The sequence below is a fragment of the Anopheles arabiensis genome, chromosome 2, assembly GCF_016920715.1.
Source record: "Anopheles arabiensis isolate DONGOLA chromosome 2, AaraD3, whole genome shotgun sequence".
NCBI classification, from domain to species: Eukaryota; Metazoa; Arthropoda; class Insecta; order Diptera; family Culicidae; genus Anopheles; species Anopheles arabiensis.
This window is the reverse complement of record NC_053517.1, coordinates 1690627-1712393: the sequence shown is the minus strand read 5'-3', so window position 1 is coordinate 1712393 and position 21767 is coordinate 1690627. Positions and strand designations below refer to the sequence as shown.

Sequence of the window (21767 nt, the reverse complement as noted above, 5' to 3'; positions counted from 1 at the left end):
TCTAGAACTGAAGCACTTTTATTTTTTGTAAATAATCATATTCACATACATTCACAGAGCTATAAACCGTATTACATACAAGTGAAACTTATCGAACTCAATAAAGAAGTATTGTACTAGTCAATGAGCTTATGCTCCACCCATGCATTTGTTATGCTGTAACAGACCACATTTAAAATATATGTTGCACTATATCCACAAATCTGTTCAAAACGTTATATGTGAAGCTATTTCTGACAAAACAGAAGATATTTAATGAGTTGAAAATACAGTACATGTTTGTTGCATGGATTCTTTATTTTTGAACTTAACATATTAGCTAATAGTAACAGTACACATTTTATCAGCACCGTCTATCAGCCCATTAGACCGGCGCGGAATCCAGTACGGAAACTGCCTCCAAAACCGCTGCCAGCCTGCAGATTACTTCCAAAGCCACCGCCAGCCTGCAGACTTCCACCAAATCCACTTCCCACTCTTGCTCCAATACCTCCGCTGAGGCCTGCATTCAGACCAGATCCAATTCCAGCGGCAGCATTGCTTAAACCTCCAAGCAATCCACCTGCTGCATTACCAACGGCTCCAACTACATTCCCAGCTAAATTAGCGGCCGAGCCAACCACGCCAAGTCCCGTGCGCACAACTTGGCCTACGGCTGGCAGAATTCCGAATCCTCCTACTTGTGGAGCTCCCAAGCTACCTCCAATTCCTCCTCGGAGACCCACTCCAAAGCCGAGCGGACCCAGGCCTCCTATGATACCAAAACCACCTCCCAAACCGATTGGGATACGTGTACCGCACGGTCTTCTGGTTGTGGTAGTAGTGCTAGCTATAGTTGTGGTGGTAGTGGTTGGAGCAACTGTGGTAGTCGTCGTAGTCGTTGGTGCAGCGGTAGTAGTCGTTGTCGTCGTGGGGGCAGCGGTGGTAGTTGTAGTGGTTGTTGGAGCAACAGTAGTAGTTGTAGTGGTGGTTGGAGCTGCAGTGGTAGTGGTCGTCGTGGCCGCAGCTGTCGTGGTAGTTGTTGTGGCCGCTGCTGTTGTAGTTGTAGCACTCGTAGTTGTTGTGGTCGCCGCCGTTGTAGTAGTGGTTGTAGCCGCTGCCGTAGTGGTTGTTGCCGTAAGGCTAGCAATAATTTGAAGAACAGTATTCACCAAAGAATTGTTGGAGGACGACACAGTAACGCTGGATCCGTTGACAGTAACAACTACACTAATAGTGGCAGCTGTTGTAGTTGTTGTGGCAGCCGTTGTTGTCGTCGCAGCCGCAGTGGTAGTAGTCGTCGTCGGAGCCGCAGTGGTAGTAGTCGTCGTCGGAGCCGCAGTGGTAGTAGTCGTCGTCGGAGCCGCAGTGGTAGTAGTTGTGGTCGGAGCCGCAGTTGTAGTAGTCGTTGTTGGTGCGGCAGTAGTAGTTGTAGTTGTTGGGGCGGCAGTAGTAGTTGTAGTTGTTGGGGCGGCAGTAGTAGTTGTTGTTGTCGGTGCGGCAGTAGTAGTTGTAGTTGTCGGTGCGGCCGTTGTAGTAGTAGTCGTTGGGGCGGCCGTAGTTGTAGTAGTAGTCGGAGCAGCTGTAGTTGTAGTAGTAGTCGGAGCAGCTGTAGTTGTTGTAGTAGTCGGGGCAGCTGTAGTCGTTGTAGTTGTCGGAGCGGCCGTAGTCGTTGTAGTTGTCGGAACGGCCGTAGTCGTTGTAGTCACCGCCCCTGCTGTAGTCGTTGTCGCAGCTGCAGTGGTGGTTGTAGACTGCAAAGCTGCTACTATTGCCAGAATGGTGTTAATATCGCTCGAAGCGACTGTGATAGTACCTACAGCAAAGAATCATAAATATCGTATGCAGTAAACGATTCATCATGTCTAGAAATTCAAACAACGCAAATGCTTACCTCCACCAACATTTATAGCTACAGTAGCTTGGGCCTGCACTTGACTGATAAGCAGACATGCTGCCACAGTTAAAGTTAATAAAATGTTTGTCTTCATTCTCTCTTCAAGTGTGGCAGAAGATATTGAATGCTACAACCGAATTATAGCCCGCACGCTTTATATAGGAAATTTGCGCAAAATAACCACCAGGCGTATATTTTTGCAAACAATTTACAAAACAAACATCATTTTCACACATCGCTAATGAGCCAAAGTCTATGGTAGAAAATTCTGAAAAGAACTGATTCTTTATCGTTCCTAGTAGATTGAACAGTACAAAATTGATCTTCAGTTCTAAGTCACTTGTTGCAAGTCTTTTTTGCAAATACGCAATTTCTGTAAGACAAATAAAGTAAAGACGGACTATAAACCATTGAATTGTTTACTTTCAAGACCACTTTCACCAAAATATTTGAACACCGCTGTACAAGTCAACCGCTGGCGTATAATTGCTTTCTTTGATGCTCAAACAGCTTGGCTCCGACGCTCTTTTAGACTTGTGCATAATAAAAAACTGCATTATACTGAGCTGGTGAACAGCTTTTGCTTCATGTTGTGGCTGTTTTAGCAACATACAATCAAATTTTATTGTGAAGCTTTGATAGCGACGACTAATAGACAATTCTTTCCACTTGAAGTCAATTTTCCGATTCCAGTAGTACAACTCAAATCGATGCTTTTATTGGTGTAAATTTATAAGTCTCACCGATGAAATGTAGCATTAAATGCTACATTTTAATTTTTAAATGCTAAAATTTTTAATTTAAGTTCGCTATCAACGCAAGTGACTTTGGCATCCACTAACTACTAACTAAAATATTTGGCCATATTCAAAAATAAACTAGCACAGGAAGTTGGATTTTATTATTTAAAACGCTCAATTTGAGAGAGATTCCATGCATCGAATCTTTTCACAAATTTTACTTTTTATTCGTTGAAGCCAATGGAACATCAGGCAAACAAAAAAATTGCCAAATTAAGTCTACACACGTGTGTGAAAACTACGACAACCTATGGTTCGAAAATACAAATCAATCTATTAATCAGCACCTTGTTCATGTGACCCTTGCCTATGAATGTTAACTATTCATAAAACCCACGTTGACACTGACAAGCCCTGAAGGTCGGAAGAACGTGTTTTCTTCTCACAGTATAGAGAAAGTGATTCTTCTTTTATCTGTGAAACACTAAACGCACAACAGTTACCATTCAAGTGTATATCTTTATTGTAGTTTTATTCCCAGTGCCCTAACCCATCAACGCTACACCACCTCTGCCGCCCACACCAATGCCAAAACCACCGCCCACACCTACCCCCGCAGAAAGTCCTGCACCAGCGCCAACCACAGCACCAGCCGCATTTGCAATTCCACCTGCTATATTGCTAATGCCCTGCCCTATTCCATTCACAATGCGCCCAGCAGCAGTCAGCACGGGTCGGGCAACGAGACCAATAGGATTAACAACCGGAGCGAACGGTACTATTGGACCGGATGTGATGAGCGGAGCAGGAGGAGCGACCGGTGGCCTTCCAATGCGTATTCCTCCGCCAATGCTCAGGACACCGCCAGGACCACCGATACCGATTCTTCCACCAAATCCGAAGCCGAAATGCTCGTGGCTGTGATCGTGTCTATGGCAACCACCTGCGCGACGAGTTGTCGTCGGTGCAGCTGCCGTCGTTGTGGTGGTCGTTGTCGTGGTGGAAGATGTTGAACTACTCGCTGCTGCGACAGTGGTTGTGGTAGAGGACAGTTGATTAAGCAGCTGTGTCAGCAGTGTGAGCAGTGAAGCATTGTTAGCTACCACAATAACGTTAGACCCATTGTAATTGATCGTGATAGAGATCGAAATAGATCCTGACGCCTGAGTTGTAGGAGCTACGGTAGTGGTCGTGGTCGTTGTTGTGGTTGCTGCAGCAGTTGTGGTAGTTGCTGCAGCAGTGGTGGTTGTTGTTGTGGCTGCTGCCGTTGTGGTTGTGGCCGCAGTCGTGGTCGTCGTTACCGCTGATGTAGTCGTTGTTGTAGTTGGACTAGCTGTGGTTGTTGTTGTTGTTGTGGGTGCAACTGTAGTAGTTACGGCAGCCGCTTGTAAGGCAGCAATTACAGCCTGAATTGTTGCTACGTCAGATGCAACAACAGTGAGGATGCCTGAAACACAAATGCGCACCAAGGTAAACGAAAATGAACCTCCCTAAGGGACAGTCGCTGCTCCTTTGGAGCCATACTCACTGCCACCGATGTTGAAACTGACGGTACTGTCAGGTGCTTTTGTCGTGGTCGTGGTTGGTGCAGCAGTCGTTGTAGTGGTCAGTAGACCTGCCACCGAGCCAAGTATGGGGATGGCAGATGGTACTGTGACGCCGAGCGTGGGCACTGTTACTCCCAACGTGGGAACTGTAACGCCCAGCGTTGGAACTGTGACTCCCAAGGTTGGTACGGTAACGGCGAGTGATGCAACTGTTACAGGAGGTACTGTCACTCCCGGGATCGAGACAGTTACGGGCGGAACCGTAACAGGTGCGACGGACACGGAAATAGGTCCAACAGTTACCGACGGAACGGTGACAGGCGCCACTGATACCGTCACCGGTCCAACAGTGACCGGACCGACCGAGACTTTACCAATCGCGAGTCCAGCCCCGCTACACAGGTGCCCGGTAAGGGCTAAAAGTGTCACGACTGTGGCGAATGTTTCTTTCATTGCGATACCTCCACCTACTGCTTCCGAAATAGCAACTTCACGAAACATCTCTCTTTTTATATGTCAAGCAGCATCTTTCATGTTAGCACCTTCTAAGCACAATAGCTCATATTGTGCATACTTGCAAAACCAAACCAATTGTATGCCGCTGCCATTTTTGCAAACAACTCTGCCGGATATTTGTCCATCCTCATGACTTCGGCGAGTCGTTTTGCCAAATTAAGGCATTTGCTGTGTAGAATGGAACATTTGGTACGACGAAGGATTGAACAAACACCACACTTCTAATACAAAGGAGAAAAGAGTATGAAGCATACTATACTACTACTTATTACGAAAACAAATGATCCAGTGGTATATACAACATTTTATATATTCATCTACATAGGTTTAGTAGAATTTTATCTTTTTGTAACATTCATATTTTGAACAATGCCATTGATTGGTATGTGACTGTGAATGTTTGTGTTGATCTTGACAGTATTTACTTTTGTAGCGTACTTTTTGACAATGACAGCGACACAGCAGAACGTGGGCTTCTTGGATCAATTTTTCCAATTTAACAAACACACGATTTGCAGCCTAAAAGTATGCTATCCAACACCTTCAAAACGATCAATGGTTTGATCGATTTTTCAAGAGCCTTATCAACGGAGAACACACCTGCTCATATAAATTTACTGAATGTACTTGAAGTGCAGGGTTGTTTAGTGTAGGGCAGTGTTACCACCACTGGCAATATCATGAGACCGAAAAGAAATCTAGTAAAACGCATTCGATAATTAACTAATGACAATGATTCATTCCATGATGGCGTTAACATGGAAGCATGCTGTACATGCTTCCAATCCTGCAAAGGGGTAGATTTTGATAATTCTCCTTTTCTCTGATTGCGTTTCATGATTACTATCCATTGTGGTACTTCTTTGCACGCAATGGCTCCGAAACTGCACGATCCTTTCTCATGCGACAACCACATCGGTGCACCATTCGCCCTCCTGGGGGAGCCAATGGACTCAACAAATCCGGGATTTTTTATTACTGCTTCTTCCAATCCCAAGCGCACGGTACCCCGTAGCTTTAATTGAATTAATCAATCTGACGAATCATACAGCTGCCTTTCGTCATGGAAATTTTCAGCAAAAAGAGGAGAAGAGTTGTGACCTCGTCTGGCTGGCAGCATTGCGAGCCATTGGCGAATAATTGCATCTGCATTTAATTTTCCAGAAACACTTCCGTGCACTGGGGAACCCGGCAATCTAAAGCCTGTATCGCATACGACCCCCAATAGTGGTTTCTTTCGACATTCGCACAGGTACAGAGGGGACACTCCAGGCAATTCCGATCTGCTCATTCATTCTCGGAAATCCTTGCCTATCACACAAGATGATACGTAGAGCATCATGCCAAAGTCCGCTTTCCGTATTGAACCACTTTCAAAACACCCCCAAAACCCTCCGTTCCCTATTCTTCGGTGATCCGGCAACTGGCATAACGGCTTGCTACAAACGTTGACTGAGCGCGCCTTGAGTACGATACTACACCACTCTGTGCTTCATTAAACTTTGAAAGTGTACCACATTTTAATGGATATACACATATAAGACTACCTCATCAGAAAGATGTGTCGCTGCTATCGGTGGTGTGCTTGTGGGAAGGCTGGCTGGCCATGTTGGCGAGTGCACATGCCGGATGTGGAGCACAGGTGCCCAAAGCCGACCGAAAATTTCCGGCACCACACCTCATCCAATGCAAGAACGCAGGACATTATGAAATCGCCCCTGGGACTGCTGCTTCGTTGAATTTACTCAAAAATCACACATAAATACGTAAAACGAATCCGAATACCTCATGTGACAGGAAACGTGAACGATTGCGCTGGGAAGTATTGAGCGAAGGGCTGTTCTTCCTAATTCGTTATGCGTTTCCTCCAATCGCACGGGTACAGGTATCTTAAAATTTTAGTCATTTTGCCTCGTTATATATTCATGATGATTTCCATTAGATTTTCCGTTTCGCTTGCTTGCCTACGGAACGGGTTTGCCTTTCCCCGGTTCGGCAACATTCGGCAAAAAGCAAACGCTGCACAACCTAGATCGGTGTTCGGTTTTTTTGGGTCATTTTCTGAAGGAGCTGCTGCTACAGTATGCACAATATGCTTAAATAATGCAAATTATTATTATTCTACAGGTCGATTAAAACCGAAATCATTAAGCGACGGCGAACACTGCTGCTTCGCACTGCCACACGGCAACGGATTTTTCATCATCTTGTCAATTGGGAATTAAAAATTCATCACTCAAAGAACGCAACGCCCTTCATCGCCCTCCCCTCCCTCTGCGTTCGAAGCGTCCGGATACAAGCAATCAGGTCTGGTCGTGCTCTGATCTAACGTTGTCTAGCCCGATCCCTGTGAATGGCGCTTCGTCGTGCACAGCCTAATCGAATCACACTCTGATTAGCATGCCAACGGAAATAGAAATCCTGTTGAAGGCGTGTTAATCCCTCCCCTACTTTTCATTATTCGGGAGAGACAAAAATTGGCCAGATAATAACAGCTACAGAGAGAGAGGGGGGGAGATGTCTCACTCTTCTTCCCGCTCGGAGAAAACCAACATTCCGTGACGGAACGTTATCGATAACGACATTACCGCCGTGGCTAATGCTTCCGATGCCGACTCTGTTGCTGATGGGGTGATTTATTCACACGGGAGCTGGCCGTAGGAGCGGACAATCTTTTCTCGAAGGCCCCCTATACTTTATTCCCTTGAGAGGGAGAGAGAGAACAACTTCTTCGGTTTAGATTCGCGCGTTCGGTAGTCTACGCCACTATCAATCCTCATAAAAGCGTAATTTCCTGCGTTCGCGAAAGATGAATCGCCAGCACATTCAACTGGTGGTCGATGGCCGTGCTCGTGAAAGTACACCGTGTCTCAGGGCGGAAGTGCCGAGTCCACTTCCTATACCCTCTGTTCCACGTCCAGGCCCCAAATGTACCGAGCGTGACTTTCTTGGTCCGATGCAAAGCACACGATCACGCGCACCCTCCTGGCCATGGGGGTTGAGAGGATTAAGAGTAGCCCAGCTTGCTCCCGTCCCCGCAGTGCTGCTAAACCATCACGATATAATGCATTTCAAATTGCATTTTTCCCGTCCGAGCTTGCGTTCCGTGCATAGAAAATACATAAATAGTGGGATAAAATATGTGCTTCAGCACGCGCACCGCTTTGCAGCACGTCAGCAGAATGTGCAACACATTTTCCTTCAGTTTGTGTCAGTATCATGCCTGAGCGCGCTTTCCGACCTTCCACAGCAAACGAGAGCATACGGTACTACGGAGGCTTCATCCCTGTGTTTAATGCCATTTACTGGCGACCGATAAGGTTTGAACGGTTTCTAACTTATCCTTTCTTACGTTGATTTATCTGCCACTCCTTCCACGATAAGCAACACTAGCGAAGTGATACTGCTAGTTCAGAGGTTCATTAAAAGCTTTGGGTTGGGTTGATTTTCCAAACGATTCTTTGCTTTTCTTTCGTGTTTTCTTTCGTGCCATGTCTAAAGGACTAGAACGTTATGTGTAAAAAGTGATTATGTTTGTGATAAACGGTACGCCAGAAAGGTTTCCAACCATCTCCTCAGTCCTTCAGCAAATACTTACTATCTACGATGCATTCATGACACACAGCAAAGTTCATTTCACTTACCTGTGAAGTAGAAACAAAAGAAAAACTGTTTTAAAACGCTTGTTATGTGCATAAATCAAAACTATATCAAACTGGCGATCAACACAGGAAAAAGCTACCAAAACAAACCCAATACAATACACATTCCCTACCATCAACTCCACCGGACCTGCTGGGAGTGGTTCGATCCCCCAACAGGTGTCCTAAAATTTCTAAATGGAATTTTAAAATTTCACTAACTGCATGAATTATGCAGCAGAAAACTTCCTTCCAATGGGTTTCGCTTACAACAAAGCATACTCCTCTGTCTCTCTCTCACTCTCTGTCCCTCTGTTTGTTACTATCTTTTTCTCCACAGCTCTAACGCAAGGAGGGATAACCATACTATCCCATCACACCGGCAAGCAACGGTGGGAGACGATTTAAATATTCAAACCCAAAGTCGGTCAACCGTCCGGGTGGTCGCTCGTCAAAATTGCATCACCAATTTCGATGCCGTTTTACAAAAACAAAAACCCCCAACGACCACATCCACACACACACACACACATTAGCACGGTCGATAAACAAACATTCGAGGCAAAAAAAACAACATTCCACTATCACCGCCTACTGTTGCCGGTAGCTATGCTGCTGGGGTATCTTGCTGGTCGTTTCGGGCAGGTTAAGGTTTGCGTTGCTCTCGCACACCAAACTCCAAACGATGCCGAATTAAGGAACGATTGGAAAAGAAAATCGTTTTGCACACAGACCAAAAAAAAACTGCTACCACCATTGCCAGAGAGCAGGCTACACACAAAGCGAAAAAAAAGGATAACTTCCTCGGAAGCAGGGCCAAATATTGAGCTCTTCAAAGTGCGACCAACAACCTCCAGCAGCTAGACGGCTGCCAGACGGGAACGAAGATGCCCGAAAAAGTGCTTTCGCTTCCAAAAACGATCATACCGGAGACGGCACTTCCCCTTTTCCCTGTCTTTCCTGTCGCGTGAAAAATTCGGTCGCTGTTATTCTTTGCCCCAAACGTTCGGAAGGATCACTTTAAACCTCCGAAACTTTGCACTAACCCTCCACACGCACATACACACAACACACCGAAGTCCCTTTGCCCGTGGCTGACATTTGGGCCACTTCAAAACATGCTTGCTTCCTGAAAGGGATGCTGCTATTGTGTTGTTTGTGCTAAATTCCTTCCCCGCTTCCTTTCCACCTCCCCTCCAATTGGCAATGCATTTTCTTCTTCCGCTCATTCCGCTCACTGCTCAACTTTCTGGAGGCGGTGGGCGCGCAATATTTTTGGCATCCGATCAGAAGGCTCCACAGAAGGCTCCAAACCACCCAAGCCCCACACGTGTGTGCCACACGAACCAGCGGCAGTATATATGTGGGCGAAAAATGCATGCTGCAAGTGCAGAATGAGGGAGAGGAGAATACCATCTTCAGCACGTTGCAGATTCCACGCGAAATGCCACCCCAATCCCCCACGCCCACACGCTATCCTTGCTCAGATGTCAGATTAACCTGCCCGCCATTTGCCAAAACGAAGCTACCCACACCACACATACGGTCGCGGTCGCTTTTATAAGCGAATTCCGGGAACCAAGCCCTTCCAACCACACTCGCAACCACTTTTCCTCGTTTTTCCTGTGCAGATGGTTAGGAAATATTTCCCCCCCCGCGTTGCTACATCCCTGACCTACCCCCAATCACGTTGAATGGTGCAATGTGAATGGGGTAACATTTAGCCACACAGCCCGAATACGACTCAGTACAGTGAGCGAGCCCGCGTCGCTTGTTTCGGTTTCGGTAGCTCTAGCTGTCCGGTACAAAATCAGCATTTGAAATGTGGCCAATGGTCACACACACACACGTAGAACGGCCACTCACCTAGATCGCAAAAGTGGATTTGAAAACGGAGAGAGCTGGTGGGAGTAAAGGAAAAAAAACCCTTTCCCGAAACTTCTGCTGCCAAATTCGATTCCATTCGATCCCGATGTGAATTGTTTTAATGCTGAATTCATTGAATGCTGCCAGCTCGCGGCCAAGTCCTTGCCAGAGCTTCCGGCTCGACACATTCCCGGTGCTTCCAATGCAGAGGTAGAGTGGTGAAGCTACTCGAAACCGCCTCCCCCCCTAAGCCGGAAGGACGTATGAAATCGGTCGGAAAATGGATAAAACTGTACCACAGACGTCCGCGGGGCTAAACTTGCTCCAGCTTCCCTATTTCGTCGAACGAACGAACCGGCAATGAAACCGCAGGAACGACAGGGACAAGAACGAAAGCACTGCTGCTGCTGCTACTGCTACGAGTGGCGCTGCTTAATTTTCATCATACTTTTTCCAAGCTTCCGCTACTGTCTCCTCATTTATCAGTGCCGTGTCGAACCGCTTCCTGCCTTTCCGTGCGATTTCCGCATTTAAAAAATCCCTGCCCCCCCCCGAACACTCAAACACTGAAGGATCACGAAACTCGGCGCAGCACCGTCATCAGAGCCTTCGGCACGTTACTCGGAAACGAGTAGCTCGATTTCCGGCACACACATACAATCAACACCGGAACCACGTCGCGAGCACCGCGCCCTCGGCCAATCATCTCTGCCGCCTCCATCGCCATGCATATCAAGCATGGCTGTACCCCGACCGTGACCAACTGGACCGTGGCGGGAGCGTGATCGCGAGCGATAGTCCTGGTTTTCTTTTTTTGTTCGCATTGTGCACTGCATCCCGAAAAGCTCCGCCTCACCTATTTTGCACGTAAAACGGCGTTGTGCCGGCCAGTGCAAAGTGCATTGCAATGCATTGCCATTTTTGCACTCTGCCGGCTGGATCCGTCCGTGCCGTCTCGGATGTCTCATGCCTGACCGCACACCGCACCGGATCTGGAGCAGAACGATACACACCCCGATACCGCACCAATCAGAAGGGGCTTTGGATGGGAAAACATGTGTATGTTCTTGACGTACATCTCTCCCCCCGTTCACCTATCGCGCCATTTCCCGTGGGACATCCTGCACACCGGACCAAATGCCGCTGTCAGTGCCGTGGATATACATGACCGACCATAACCATCGGGATGATGATGAGGATCTCGCCCATTCCATTGCCAGCTTCCTGTACCGAGGTTCGGGGTTCGAGGAAAAACAAAACAAAAAACAAAACCTTCACAGATCGGTACTATCCGGGGAAACCACGACGAATGATAATTGCTTAGCCGAAATTCGATGGACGAGGAAAGCTCTTTCTGTCTCTTCAGCCGGATGCGATCCTTACCGTCCTTGCGGTTAAAGCATTCAAAACAACAAACACACATACACAGAACATTCGGTAAAATCGCTGCACTCGGTGGTGGGATTGCATTTCCGATCCGATCAACATGCCAATCCTCCGGAGCTAGTGGCAAATAATAACCACAACACACTCACAGAAGAGAAGGTCGTACGGCGAAAATTCGTCTCAATTATACTGCCCCGAAAGCTGATGCTGCCGGGGCATGAGCAGGCCGGTTGGTTGGTCGGTTCCAATAAATATTATGTTTTATTCATTTTAATTGATCCATCTCTGGCCACGTAAAGCGCACGCAGAGGGCTGGCAAAACTGAATACGACTTCTGTACTTTGCAATAAACTCATGGCGTAATGATGAAGAAACGGATCTCTCTGTCTCACACACACATGTATAGACCATACACGATGGAGACAGTACTTCCACTGCACTGCTGGAAAACTAATGAGGCGCATGCATTCGATAGCTTTCGTTATCATCGATGAATTTTGATCCACTTGCCGATACGATACATGCGCTCTCGAGGGAGGCTCGGGGGAGCTGTATGTGTATGTTTTCGTGTTTCACCATCCACCTTCTTAGTGTAGCTTTCATTTTTCACCCTTATCACGGATGAAATATTTGCATAACGAGATTCTGCATTCGTTTCTCTCTATGGTGCTGCTACTCCACGCTACTGCATGCGCGCCATTTGAAAGAGCTTTACCGCACATTGCTGGTGGATTCTGCATCGATGGTTTTAAAATTGCTTCCCAGCCACGCGCAATGAACAATTTTCCCCAAGCATAGATAATGTGTAACATATTTGGATGGTTGGCGAAACGATGCATGCAAAGGTATACGATCCAACCTAGCTCAATATTTCCACCAGTATTCTCGCTCTCCAGTTTTCATCCAACTCACGTAGCGAAGCATATAATTGTCACACATCAACAGACTTTGGGGAGTTGGTGTGCAGGGCTCGATGTATTGATTTAAAACGGTTTCATCCATCATTCTGTGCTCGTTTGTTCATTTCTACCCTTCCAGACGATGACAACCGAATGTCGCAGAATCGAGACACATACCTAGCACAAACTAAGATTGACAAAGCGGGCGTCTGTCAATGTGCAGGCGGCATTTGTCAGGCACTTTATCTTACTATCCATCGGGGTGGAGGGTTTCCTCTTTCTGCCTTTCCAAACTCGCCGTGTTTAGCGCGAACGAGATACGATTGGGAAACGCTATCTCACTGCTAATCGCAACGTACCGAGCCGTACTGGAAGTAAAAGTATTCTAGCGACAGGGGAAAAACATAACATGGCAACACACAAACACACAGACGCAACAACCCCCAGGTCCAGCTAGGGTGTGTGAATACGTACAATTAAGGCTTCAATTCTAGTCCGGTTTAACCCGCGCCACACTGAATAGGGCGTTAAATGAGAGCCAAAATGATGACACTTTACACGCTGGTCATTCGATGAATGGAATGGCCAGTTAAAAAACGTCCAGTCATTCCCCGTATCTCTTGTATCCCGATATCTACCTCATCCCTAACCTTTTTTTTAACTGTAGCGGAAAATAGTTGCTATGTTGATTTTACATTGGCTGAGAAACGGTCCAGCAATAAACTGGATAAAAGCAATTGGAAGAATAAAAACGACGTCCCAAGAGATTCTATCACATTAAACCTTACAAGTTAACAAACCATTTTTCGCTTAACATTGTTCATGTAGAATCATTTCCGTGATTTTAACTCCATTCCTAAAACATTCGCGCAACACCAATGCACCAGCGCTCGCTGCTGGCAGGTCTCCAAACGGGACACACAAATTCCACCCAATCCGTTCATCGAAAGCTCCAAAAACTGCTGACGCCTGCCATAACGTGCACTCACACTACCTGCTGCTGCGGTGCTAGGGCTAGTACGTCTACGCTCTGACCTGTCATTAGCATTTATTTCCATCATGAAATTCCAGTTGCAGCGATTTCCTTTTTTACACACCTTCCTACAGCAACATCGGTCCTCCCCTCCAGGGTAGACACCGTGCCAAAATGTCCACGATGCACTGTCGTCGCTCAATTAATATTCATAAAAAGCATTTTACGAAAGGCTGCCGAAATGTCGCCCAACGTTTCACACACACACTCTCTCTCTCCCATCAGTTTCCGAGGTCAATCATTTTGCGACCCGACTTCCTGACACCTGACCATCATGTGACAGGTGGAGCAGCGCGTCCCGGAGCACTCGATGTGCGTATTGATTTTCAGCAGGACACATTGCACCGGGGGAGAATGTAATCAATTTACTGACCATCGGAGGCTGAACTGAATGGACGGATGTCCAGGACACTGGTCTGTTGGTGGTGTTGGTGGAACCGGGAGGAAAAACTCAAATTTGCCAGCACACAATTGTTCGGTTTACCGATCGAAAGCCAACCCCCCAGGCCGTAAGGTTCATCCGTCAGGAGCGCTTCGGCCGATCATACTACCGCAACCTGCCAATAAAATCGAACGCCGAGCCTGGAGTGACACACGCACACACGAAAAAACCGCACACCAAACCAAACCTGACTGACTGGCAAAAGTGCAACGAGCCATTTTCACCCTACCCTCTCATGATCACTCCCCATCCATACCTCTATCTCTATCTCTCTCTTCCTACCACCACCGTCGCACCATCAACGGAAGGTCTCCACTTGCCCTGGAGCAAATCTTGCGGAAGAAAAGTGCGATATCGATTTTTCATTTGCATCTCCGACCGCCGCTCTGTTCAACAACGGGATTTGGGCCGCTTTTTGTGGACCGAGGCCACTACGACGACAGCGACGATCCGTTGGCGACGGCAGTCGGTGCCAAAAATCATGTCATCCCCTCTCTCGTCCGACGCGGCCAAGCCATCGGGTCCAGCGCTTATGAGATGGCATTCAGTATGCAAAGCTTTCTTGGCGATTATTCCTTTCCGGAGCGGCACAGAGATGTGGCGTGATTTCTCCACAGTAACACACCACAGTCAGAGTGGCCGGAGTGGATTTGCATTTCCAACCGAGGAAGATTGGCTTTAAAATCTGAAAAATGTTTATTCTAAATTATGAAGCCAACACAGTATGAGCTACACATTCCACCGCGAACCGGAAGCCTATAACGTTCACGAACGAAGACGACACCACCAACGACACATTGTAAAACAGGTTCTGAGCCGCCAGAAGGTCACACAATTTATTCGCAACTCAACGAACCGCTGTCCTCTAACAGGTTGTGCGAGATTCGCCAAATATTCCGGTTGAATAGATTAGCCAAAGAAAAAAAACCAGCCAGCTCTTTTATGACCTTCATCACGCTGTGTCCATTGATGATTGTGACGATTATTTACGAGGATGGGTAGAGAATGCCCAGCCCCTTCCCTTATGACACGCGCGAGAATGATTGTTAAAAAAGGGAGGAAACAAACTCCCATTAACGTGCCAAGTTCTTTGGCCGAAACATAAAAATGACCACCCGTTGGGTAAACATCAATGCGTCAAGGCTCGGGGCCGATCGAATCAGCACAATCGCCCACTCAAACAGCATCATTAGCCATCGGCAACAAAACGATTAGAGACGAAGCTCGGAGCTATTGTGGCGCAAGAGCTGTTGTGTGAGCTGCTATAGACAGGGCGCGCTTCTGCCCAAAAGGTTTCAAATCATTTCGTTGCGCCATTAATGGTTACGCGGTATTATTATTCGCCACGATCACGATCCAGTGGGACGTTCCGGTAAAACAGATTATCTTGCTCTGGTCACACCTTTGCTGGGCTGATTGAACTCGCTTCATTTTTGCCAGCAAAGCCCACTAGCCCCGCTCGAATGGCCAGTCCAAACAGTTCTCACAGCATCCTTACTGACTGAAACTGAACACGCATAGTTTGTCCCTCGACACCTTCGGGCCATCTTCAAAGGACGGCTTCCGAACACCGTTTATTTTGCCAACATTGTGAATTCACCCTTACCTGATGCTCTTAAAAACATGGCGAATCAATATTTACAAACCACTTCAAAATTCTCACCACTGTTACAAAACACTTCTGCCACACACACACACTCGCTTCTCCCCGATCCTTTGGGGAGGGATAACATGTGATGGAAAGGTTGACCTGAGCTCCTCAAAACAACACCGAACAGAGTCCGAAGTTTGATGTGACATTTGCACAACGTATCCAGTATAGTGTACACGGGGGTTCTATGACATGTACGGGGGGAGAAGGGACACACACATGACCGAGAACGGTGGAGCAGTGAAAGTTTGTCAATAGAATCTGCTCAAGATGCCAATTTGCTCCTGCTCCTGTGGGCAACAGCCCGCTATCGAAGCACCGGTTCGCTCGGGCGTGCCAAAAACAAGCCATAAATTTGTAACCAGCCAGGTAGCGCGCCATGTCTAGACCACGGTTGCTGCTGGTAGCTGATGCCAAGAATTCCAACCCATCGTGCTCTAGACGACATGGAGCTCAGCTACCTACAAATTGATTACTTTCTAATCTATAATGCATTGGTAGCAGCAGCAGGTCAAACAGCAGCAGCAGCAGCACCACCACCCCGCACTACCATCATAACTTCGAACCTTGTTATCTATGCATCATCGACCAAGAATTCGGGACTCGTAACCCGAACCACCTCTCTTCTCTGTCAAATACCAAACCAAAGGATTATTTTAAGTTCCATTAAACATCGCCTGCATGTGAATGAACATTCGCACACAACACTGATGGGGGGGTTCCCGCCCTGTTCGTCGGAATCCACCGACAGTTCAGCAGCAGGTGGTCCTGGGAAAGTGAACTAAATTTATGATCATTGTTATGCTGTCCATCTCACAACGCCCTGGCGCTGCGCTGCTGAACACATTCTCCCAGCACCAAATACAATGCGACCCGGTGTCAAACGGATAGGGCCGGCCACCGATATATAACCATAAACAACCACACAAATCAGTTGATTTATCTAGCATGAGTTAATCAGGCCGAATTCGTGCTCGATTTAATTCGGAAATGCTACCGACACATTCCAATCTCCTACGTTTTGTTTTTTCTTCTTCCACCACACAATCTTGTGCATTTGGATGGGATGGCATGGTGATTGCATTATTCCGAAGAGAGCATTGAGGCGAGTTCATTCACGCATCGCGACTGACACAAAAGCGACAACATCGACATGACTTTATTAGCAGCAGCAGCAGCACATCAAGCACACGCCCCAGTGCGTGCACGATGTGCGTAAAGATGTGAAATATGCAAACCATGATTGCCATGCTTCTCATGAGTGGGCTTTAAAAAAAGCAGTCCTTCCAAATGACACACTCTCGGACACAGTTTCCCATTTCCCCGCGATGCACGCATCAATTGTGTTTCAATGCAACACGTGACCCGCACAAAATCACTCACACACGTGGTCCTGGGTAGCAGCAGCAGGCCCGCCGACACACCAATAAAGTTCGTGCTCGACGGCACATACACGCATTGCTGACAGTAATTACATTATTGCAATTGCACCAAAGCCAGGCCCCATGCAGCACAGTGAGACACGCGCTGGAGGGCGGGGATTGTTCCCCAATCGCTTGCGACCGGTTAACCAAATCGAATCGCCCAGCAGCGTCGAACACTAATGATTCAATTACGTCTCTTAATTAGCTATAATTAATGAACTCGCGACGACAACAAACGCCAAACTGCCTAATTGACAGTCGACCGATTCACAATTGTACAATTGTACCAGTCAAAACCATACAGGGCACTAAGCAGGATAATGCTAAAGGTGATAAGTACTCCGCTGTCGGTACTCCGACGGCACCGATCAAAGTACAATCGTCTCTGGAGGGATCTTTTTTGTGAGTGTGATTTATTACCATTTCACCTCTGTCGCAGAGCAGCCGTAAAGCCTTGAATTGTATGGGGGAAAATGCCTGACGCTAATTAAACGCCAACATACCATAGTTCAGTAGCCATTGGTCCTTTGTTTCCACCTTACGGCGGAGCAGAATGAAAGCACATCGTCAGTTTCCAATTTATAAGGCGCGGACATAAATTCTCCAAGGTGCAGCAGCAGCTCCCACTCAAAACCATCAAATTGTGTGCGGCAGTAAAAGCAAGGGGGGAGGGGAGCCAATTCGCCCCGTTTTTATGTGCCTCGGACCCTCAAATTCGGCAAAATCAAAATGAAAAGAATCAAACAACATCAAATCGTGTGCAAATAAATAAGAACAATCAAGCGAAGTATAGCCGACTGTGGCCTCCTATCGGAAACACGTCGGACGCGATTTCTTGGCACATTTCTTTTTTGTCGATCTGGAGCTGTTTCCACCTCGCTTCTCGCTTCTTTGCCACCGTCTAGCAACAAAAGGGCATTCGGTGCCCCACACGCACACACAAACACACAGCACGGTTGCAAAACTTTTAAATTTAATTTACAATCGAACCGAGCCGAAAAACTTCCCGGCCCCGAAGGCCATCGACAGTGGCACCCCAGCCCAGCAGCAGCAGCCGGGCCGAAGAAAGCAAACCAGCGTTGCGCCCTTTTCTTTTACCAGAAACCAGAACCAAAATTAATGAACGGAGGATTCGTTGTGCCATTTCGTGTGTGAGGAGGCTTGCTGTTTCCGTTTCGTTGGTCGGGGTTCGTTTCTTCCTTCGCGTATCGCAGCACCGAACTAGGTGTATTGTTTTACGATATTCCTTCGCCAGCCTACTACCATCCGTGGCCTTCGGGCCGGTAACAAATTTCGGAAGAGATCGATTGTCCTTGCTGGCGGGGTTTTATTATTTATTTTGCTGTTGTTGCTGTTGCTGTGGCTGCTGTTCCTTCTTCTGGTGGCTGCTGGGAAGGCGGCGCAGATCTCATCATCGTCCCGGCCAGTATCATCCAGCATCGAAATGGATCCGGAGCCCGTCCGCCCGGAGGGCTGTTTGTTTCGTTTACTTTTGCGGTTTCGATTTGTCGTGATTGATTTTAATTTGATTTACCCTCTCCCAGCACACCGAAAATGTTCCGGTGTCGTCCTGCTTCCGGAAAAAAAACCAAACGCTTCCGGACAAGAAGGTAGAACGAGATTGATTTTTCCCTCCAGACATTAGCTCTTTCTCTCGCGCTACCTAATCAACCGTATTTTTTAATCATGTGTATTTCCCTTTTCCAACCACGAAGCATGGGAGGGATGACTTGGCTGTTCTTTTACTGAGCCTGAACCTTACCTTCCTTTGGGCGGTTCGATTCGTGAGTGAAATGTTTCCGGCAAAAAAGGACAGAAACTCAACTGACAGAAAATGACTCTTTCATTAAAATCATGTTAATGTAACCGTCACACGCGCGACACAGAAAAACACAGCACAATTCGCAAACGGAACAACCGCAAAGCCGCCCCGCGCAAGCAATCGCTCGGCAACCGACCGGCACTAGCACGCCGGGCGCACCAGAGAACCACGAGTGGGTGAAATTTTCAATTTGCCTCAGTCAGCATGACTCACCACCACAGGTGGCATAATTGAACCGCGGCGCCCGACGGTCCCATCATCCCAGCACAGGGCACCCAGCATCCCATCTTTGATGCATGAGTCCTTCGGTGGTTTTGACATATTTTATGTATGGTAAAAGAGCTTATCGTGCACGAGCAATGGCGGAAGCATCAGTAGCAGCACACAACAAACGCACCGAGAAACCCCCCGCCGGAAAGATCGCTCGCTGTACAAAGGCTCAATGGAGGATTAAATTGAGCGATCAAATCAGCTCCAGCGAACGGGACGGAGAGCGTGCGCGCGTGGAAAGGCGAGACATTTTTCATTTTTACTAACCACCCAATCGACCAGATTCAAACACACGCTAAGCTTGTCAAAAAAGCGTTCAACTGCACCGAGATCCCTACGATACACAGGGCGACGTACGCAACACGCACGATCAAAACCCGAGACACATCGCCTCGCGTATCGGGTGCAATATTTAATTTTAAATAGGCCCATAAATCGAATCGGTACTGAATTATTATTATTGTTTTGTCCCGCGACTCGACGACTCCCCCGGATGTCGGGGCTGGACTGAACCAGATCGCCCGGCGATGGGTTGGGCCGTTTATTTCCTGGCATGCAAGCGCGCGCGCGCTCACTTTGCACACAAACACACAAACACACAAACTTATGGCGAAAATCTGGCCAATAATTTTCGACCTGCCCAAGCTCACTTAATCCTGTTGCGCCGTGCATTTCGAGCCGGTGCCGGAGACCCAGCGTACTACACATAAAAATGCAAGCCTGTCCAAACAACAATACAAGGGTGAGAGCGGGCGGAAAAGGGGTTTACTTTGAGGCAACCACAGTGGGACGACGGGTGCGGTCACAGATGCAGTGCTCAAGATAACAGCATACAATAACGAATTCCCTGCCGGGTGGGGGGGGGGAAGGAAAGCCCCCCACCTTCCCCTCAACAACATGCCAATCCATCGAATGCAATAAATTTGTGAACGAATGGCAAAAGTCGCAAAAACGGTTTGAACGATATTTACCCATTGTTCAAATCAATAAATCGCTCGTGGCGGTTGTAATTGTGTGCGTATGTGTGTGTATGCATGGAAGCGACTATGGTGAATGTATGGCCAATCACGGTGCACAGAACGTGTAAATTTAATTCTCATTTTGTTTTATAAAATTATGAGTTTTTCAATTCCAGCCGAACGAAGGCAAGGAAGTTTTTTTTGGGGGGAAACGACGAAACGGACACCGACCGTAGTATCAAAGCGGATAAATTTTAATCAATCCAATCAACATACAATTCTATCGGGCGGCAGTACTTTATCATTTTCCCATTTTTTTTTTTCCTGTCGTGTTTTCCATTTTATTTTCGAACTATTTATGTTTCGCTTTTCCCGTTCCGATGAGATAAGTGCCTATTGAGGTCAATGTTGATGTTCGAATGTTTCCACACACACACACACACACACACACACACACACACACACACACGCGCGCGGCGAGCACACATGCGATCAGTAAACATGAAACAACAACAAAGCGGAAAAAATGAACGGAAAACGGTTGAAAACATTATAAAAAACTGCCATCAAACAAAAGCGCATTCAACTTTCCTTGCCGGCGGGAACAATTTCGGTTTTAATGCCGACCATCGGGTAGCGTCCGATTGAGCAGATGTTGTCACACACACACACAGATACCCTTGCCACCAGTCGGACCGCGGGCTGTTTGGGGTGACACATCCACGGTTCGCAGCCGTAAACATAAAACCAGAGACAAACAACGGAATGGCTCCTTCCGCCTCAGTTCGCTTCCATAGTGCCTCTCTCCTCTCACTCTCTCTCTCTCTTTTCCCGCTTATGCTCGTTACACGTTGGACCGTAATCCTAAAAGTCGGGATCAAGCCGGTATGAGAAAGGGCTTTAAACAGATTTATTGTGGAAGGGAATTAGTTTTATTGCCCTCTCCCGCCGGTGTACACATGCTACGCGGTGCAGCAGCAGCAGGGAGGGGACAAAAAGGATGTTTGAATTGTTCCGCACTCGATAGTGGAACTGCGCCAACCACCGACCGCTGACCAGCTGACCGATGGCTGATGGGCCAGTCCACAACACTGCTCAACCGATTCAAACAAAGGAAAGTGAAAAGTTCTGGCGAATGTTCTGTCCCCGCTCGCCAGCAGGGAGGGAGGGTGAGGGTCAAGAATCAAACAGTCGTCGGACCTTAAATGGCCGGCAAATTTTATCTGTTGATCTATTTGACGAGTTTATTGCGCGACAGATTTAACAACAGTCCAATAGCAACGACCGCGGATTACCGAAAACATGAACCGGAAGCATGCTCCATACTCCCCGGGGTCTCCCCATAATCAAACCTTCTGTGCAAGTCCTGGGGATTGTCCCCGTAGCGCTTAAAAAACCACAAAACCACCCAGAACTGGACGTTTCGTCGTCGTCGTGGTCGTCGTCTAGCCGCACTCATAACTCAGACCCGCTATCGTTGCGGCTCTGTGACAAGTAACAGCGGGTACGCACATTTATATTGCCACACGCCACACGACAACACGACAACGTTCTTCAAGACGGGGTCAACCCATACGTGATGGACGAAGCGAACAACAAAACCAGCGGAGCATAATCGCGCTTGCTATCTATCGGGCCGCCCGAAGGTATCATATCAAGATCAATAGAAACCAGTCCCACACCCCTTGACGGGGG

General features: G+C 47.5%; 3 protein-coding genes across 7 annotated transcripts in view; all 3 read right to left on the bottom strand.

Annotated features, from left to right (window-relative positions):
* LOC120896939 overlaps positions 1 to 21767 on the bottom strand; it is a 77945-nt gene that overhangs the window by 47199 nt on the left and 8979 nt on the right. The gene's annotated exons all lie outside the window — the stretch shown is intronic.
* Positions 279 to 1994, bottom strand: LOC120896932 (cell wall protein DAN4-like). The gene is made up of 2 exons (XM_040301461.1): positions 1874 to 1994; positions 279 to 1795 (listed from the first exon to the last, which is right to left on the bottom strand). The coding sequence occupies exons 1-2, from the start codon at positions 1968 to 1970 to the stop codon at positions 357 to 359; spliced, it is 1536 nt and encodes a 511-aa protein (XP_040157395.1). The 5' UTR covers positions 1971 to 1994; the 3' UTR covers positions 279 to 356.
* Positions 3116 to 4820, bottom strand: LOC120896933 (mucin-5AC-like). Its single transcript, XM_040301463.1, has 2 exons — positions 4145 to 4820; positions 3116 to 4063 (listed from the first exon to the last, which is right to left on the bottom strand). The coding sequence occupies exons 1-2, from the start codon at positions 4662 to 4664 to the stop codon at positions 3162 to 3164; spliced, it is 1422 nt and encodes a 473-aa protein (XP_040157397.1). The 5' UTR covers positions 4665 to 4820; the 3' UTR covers positions 3116 to 3161.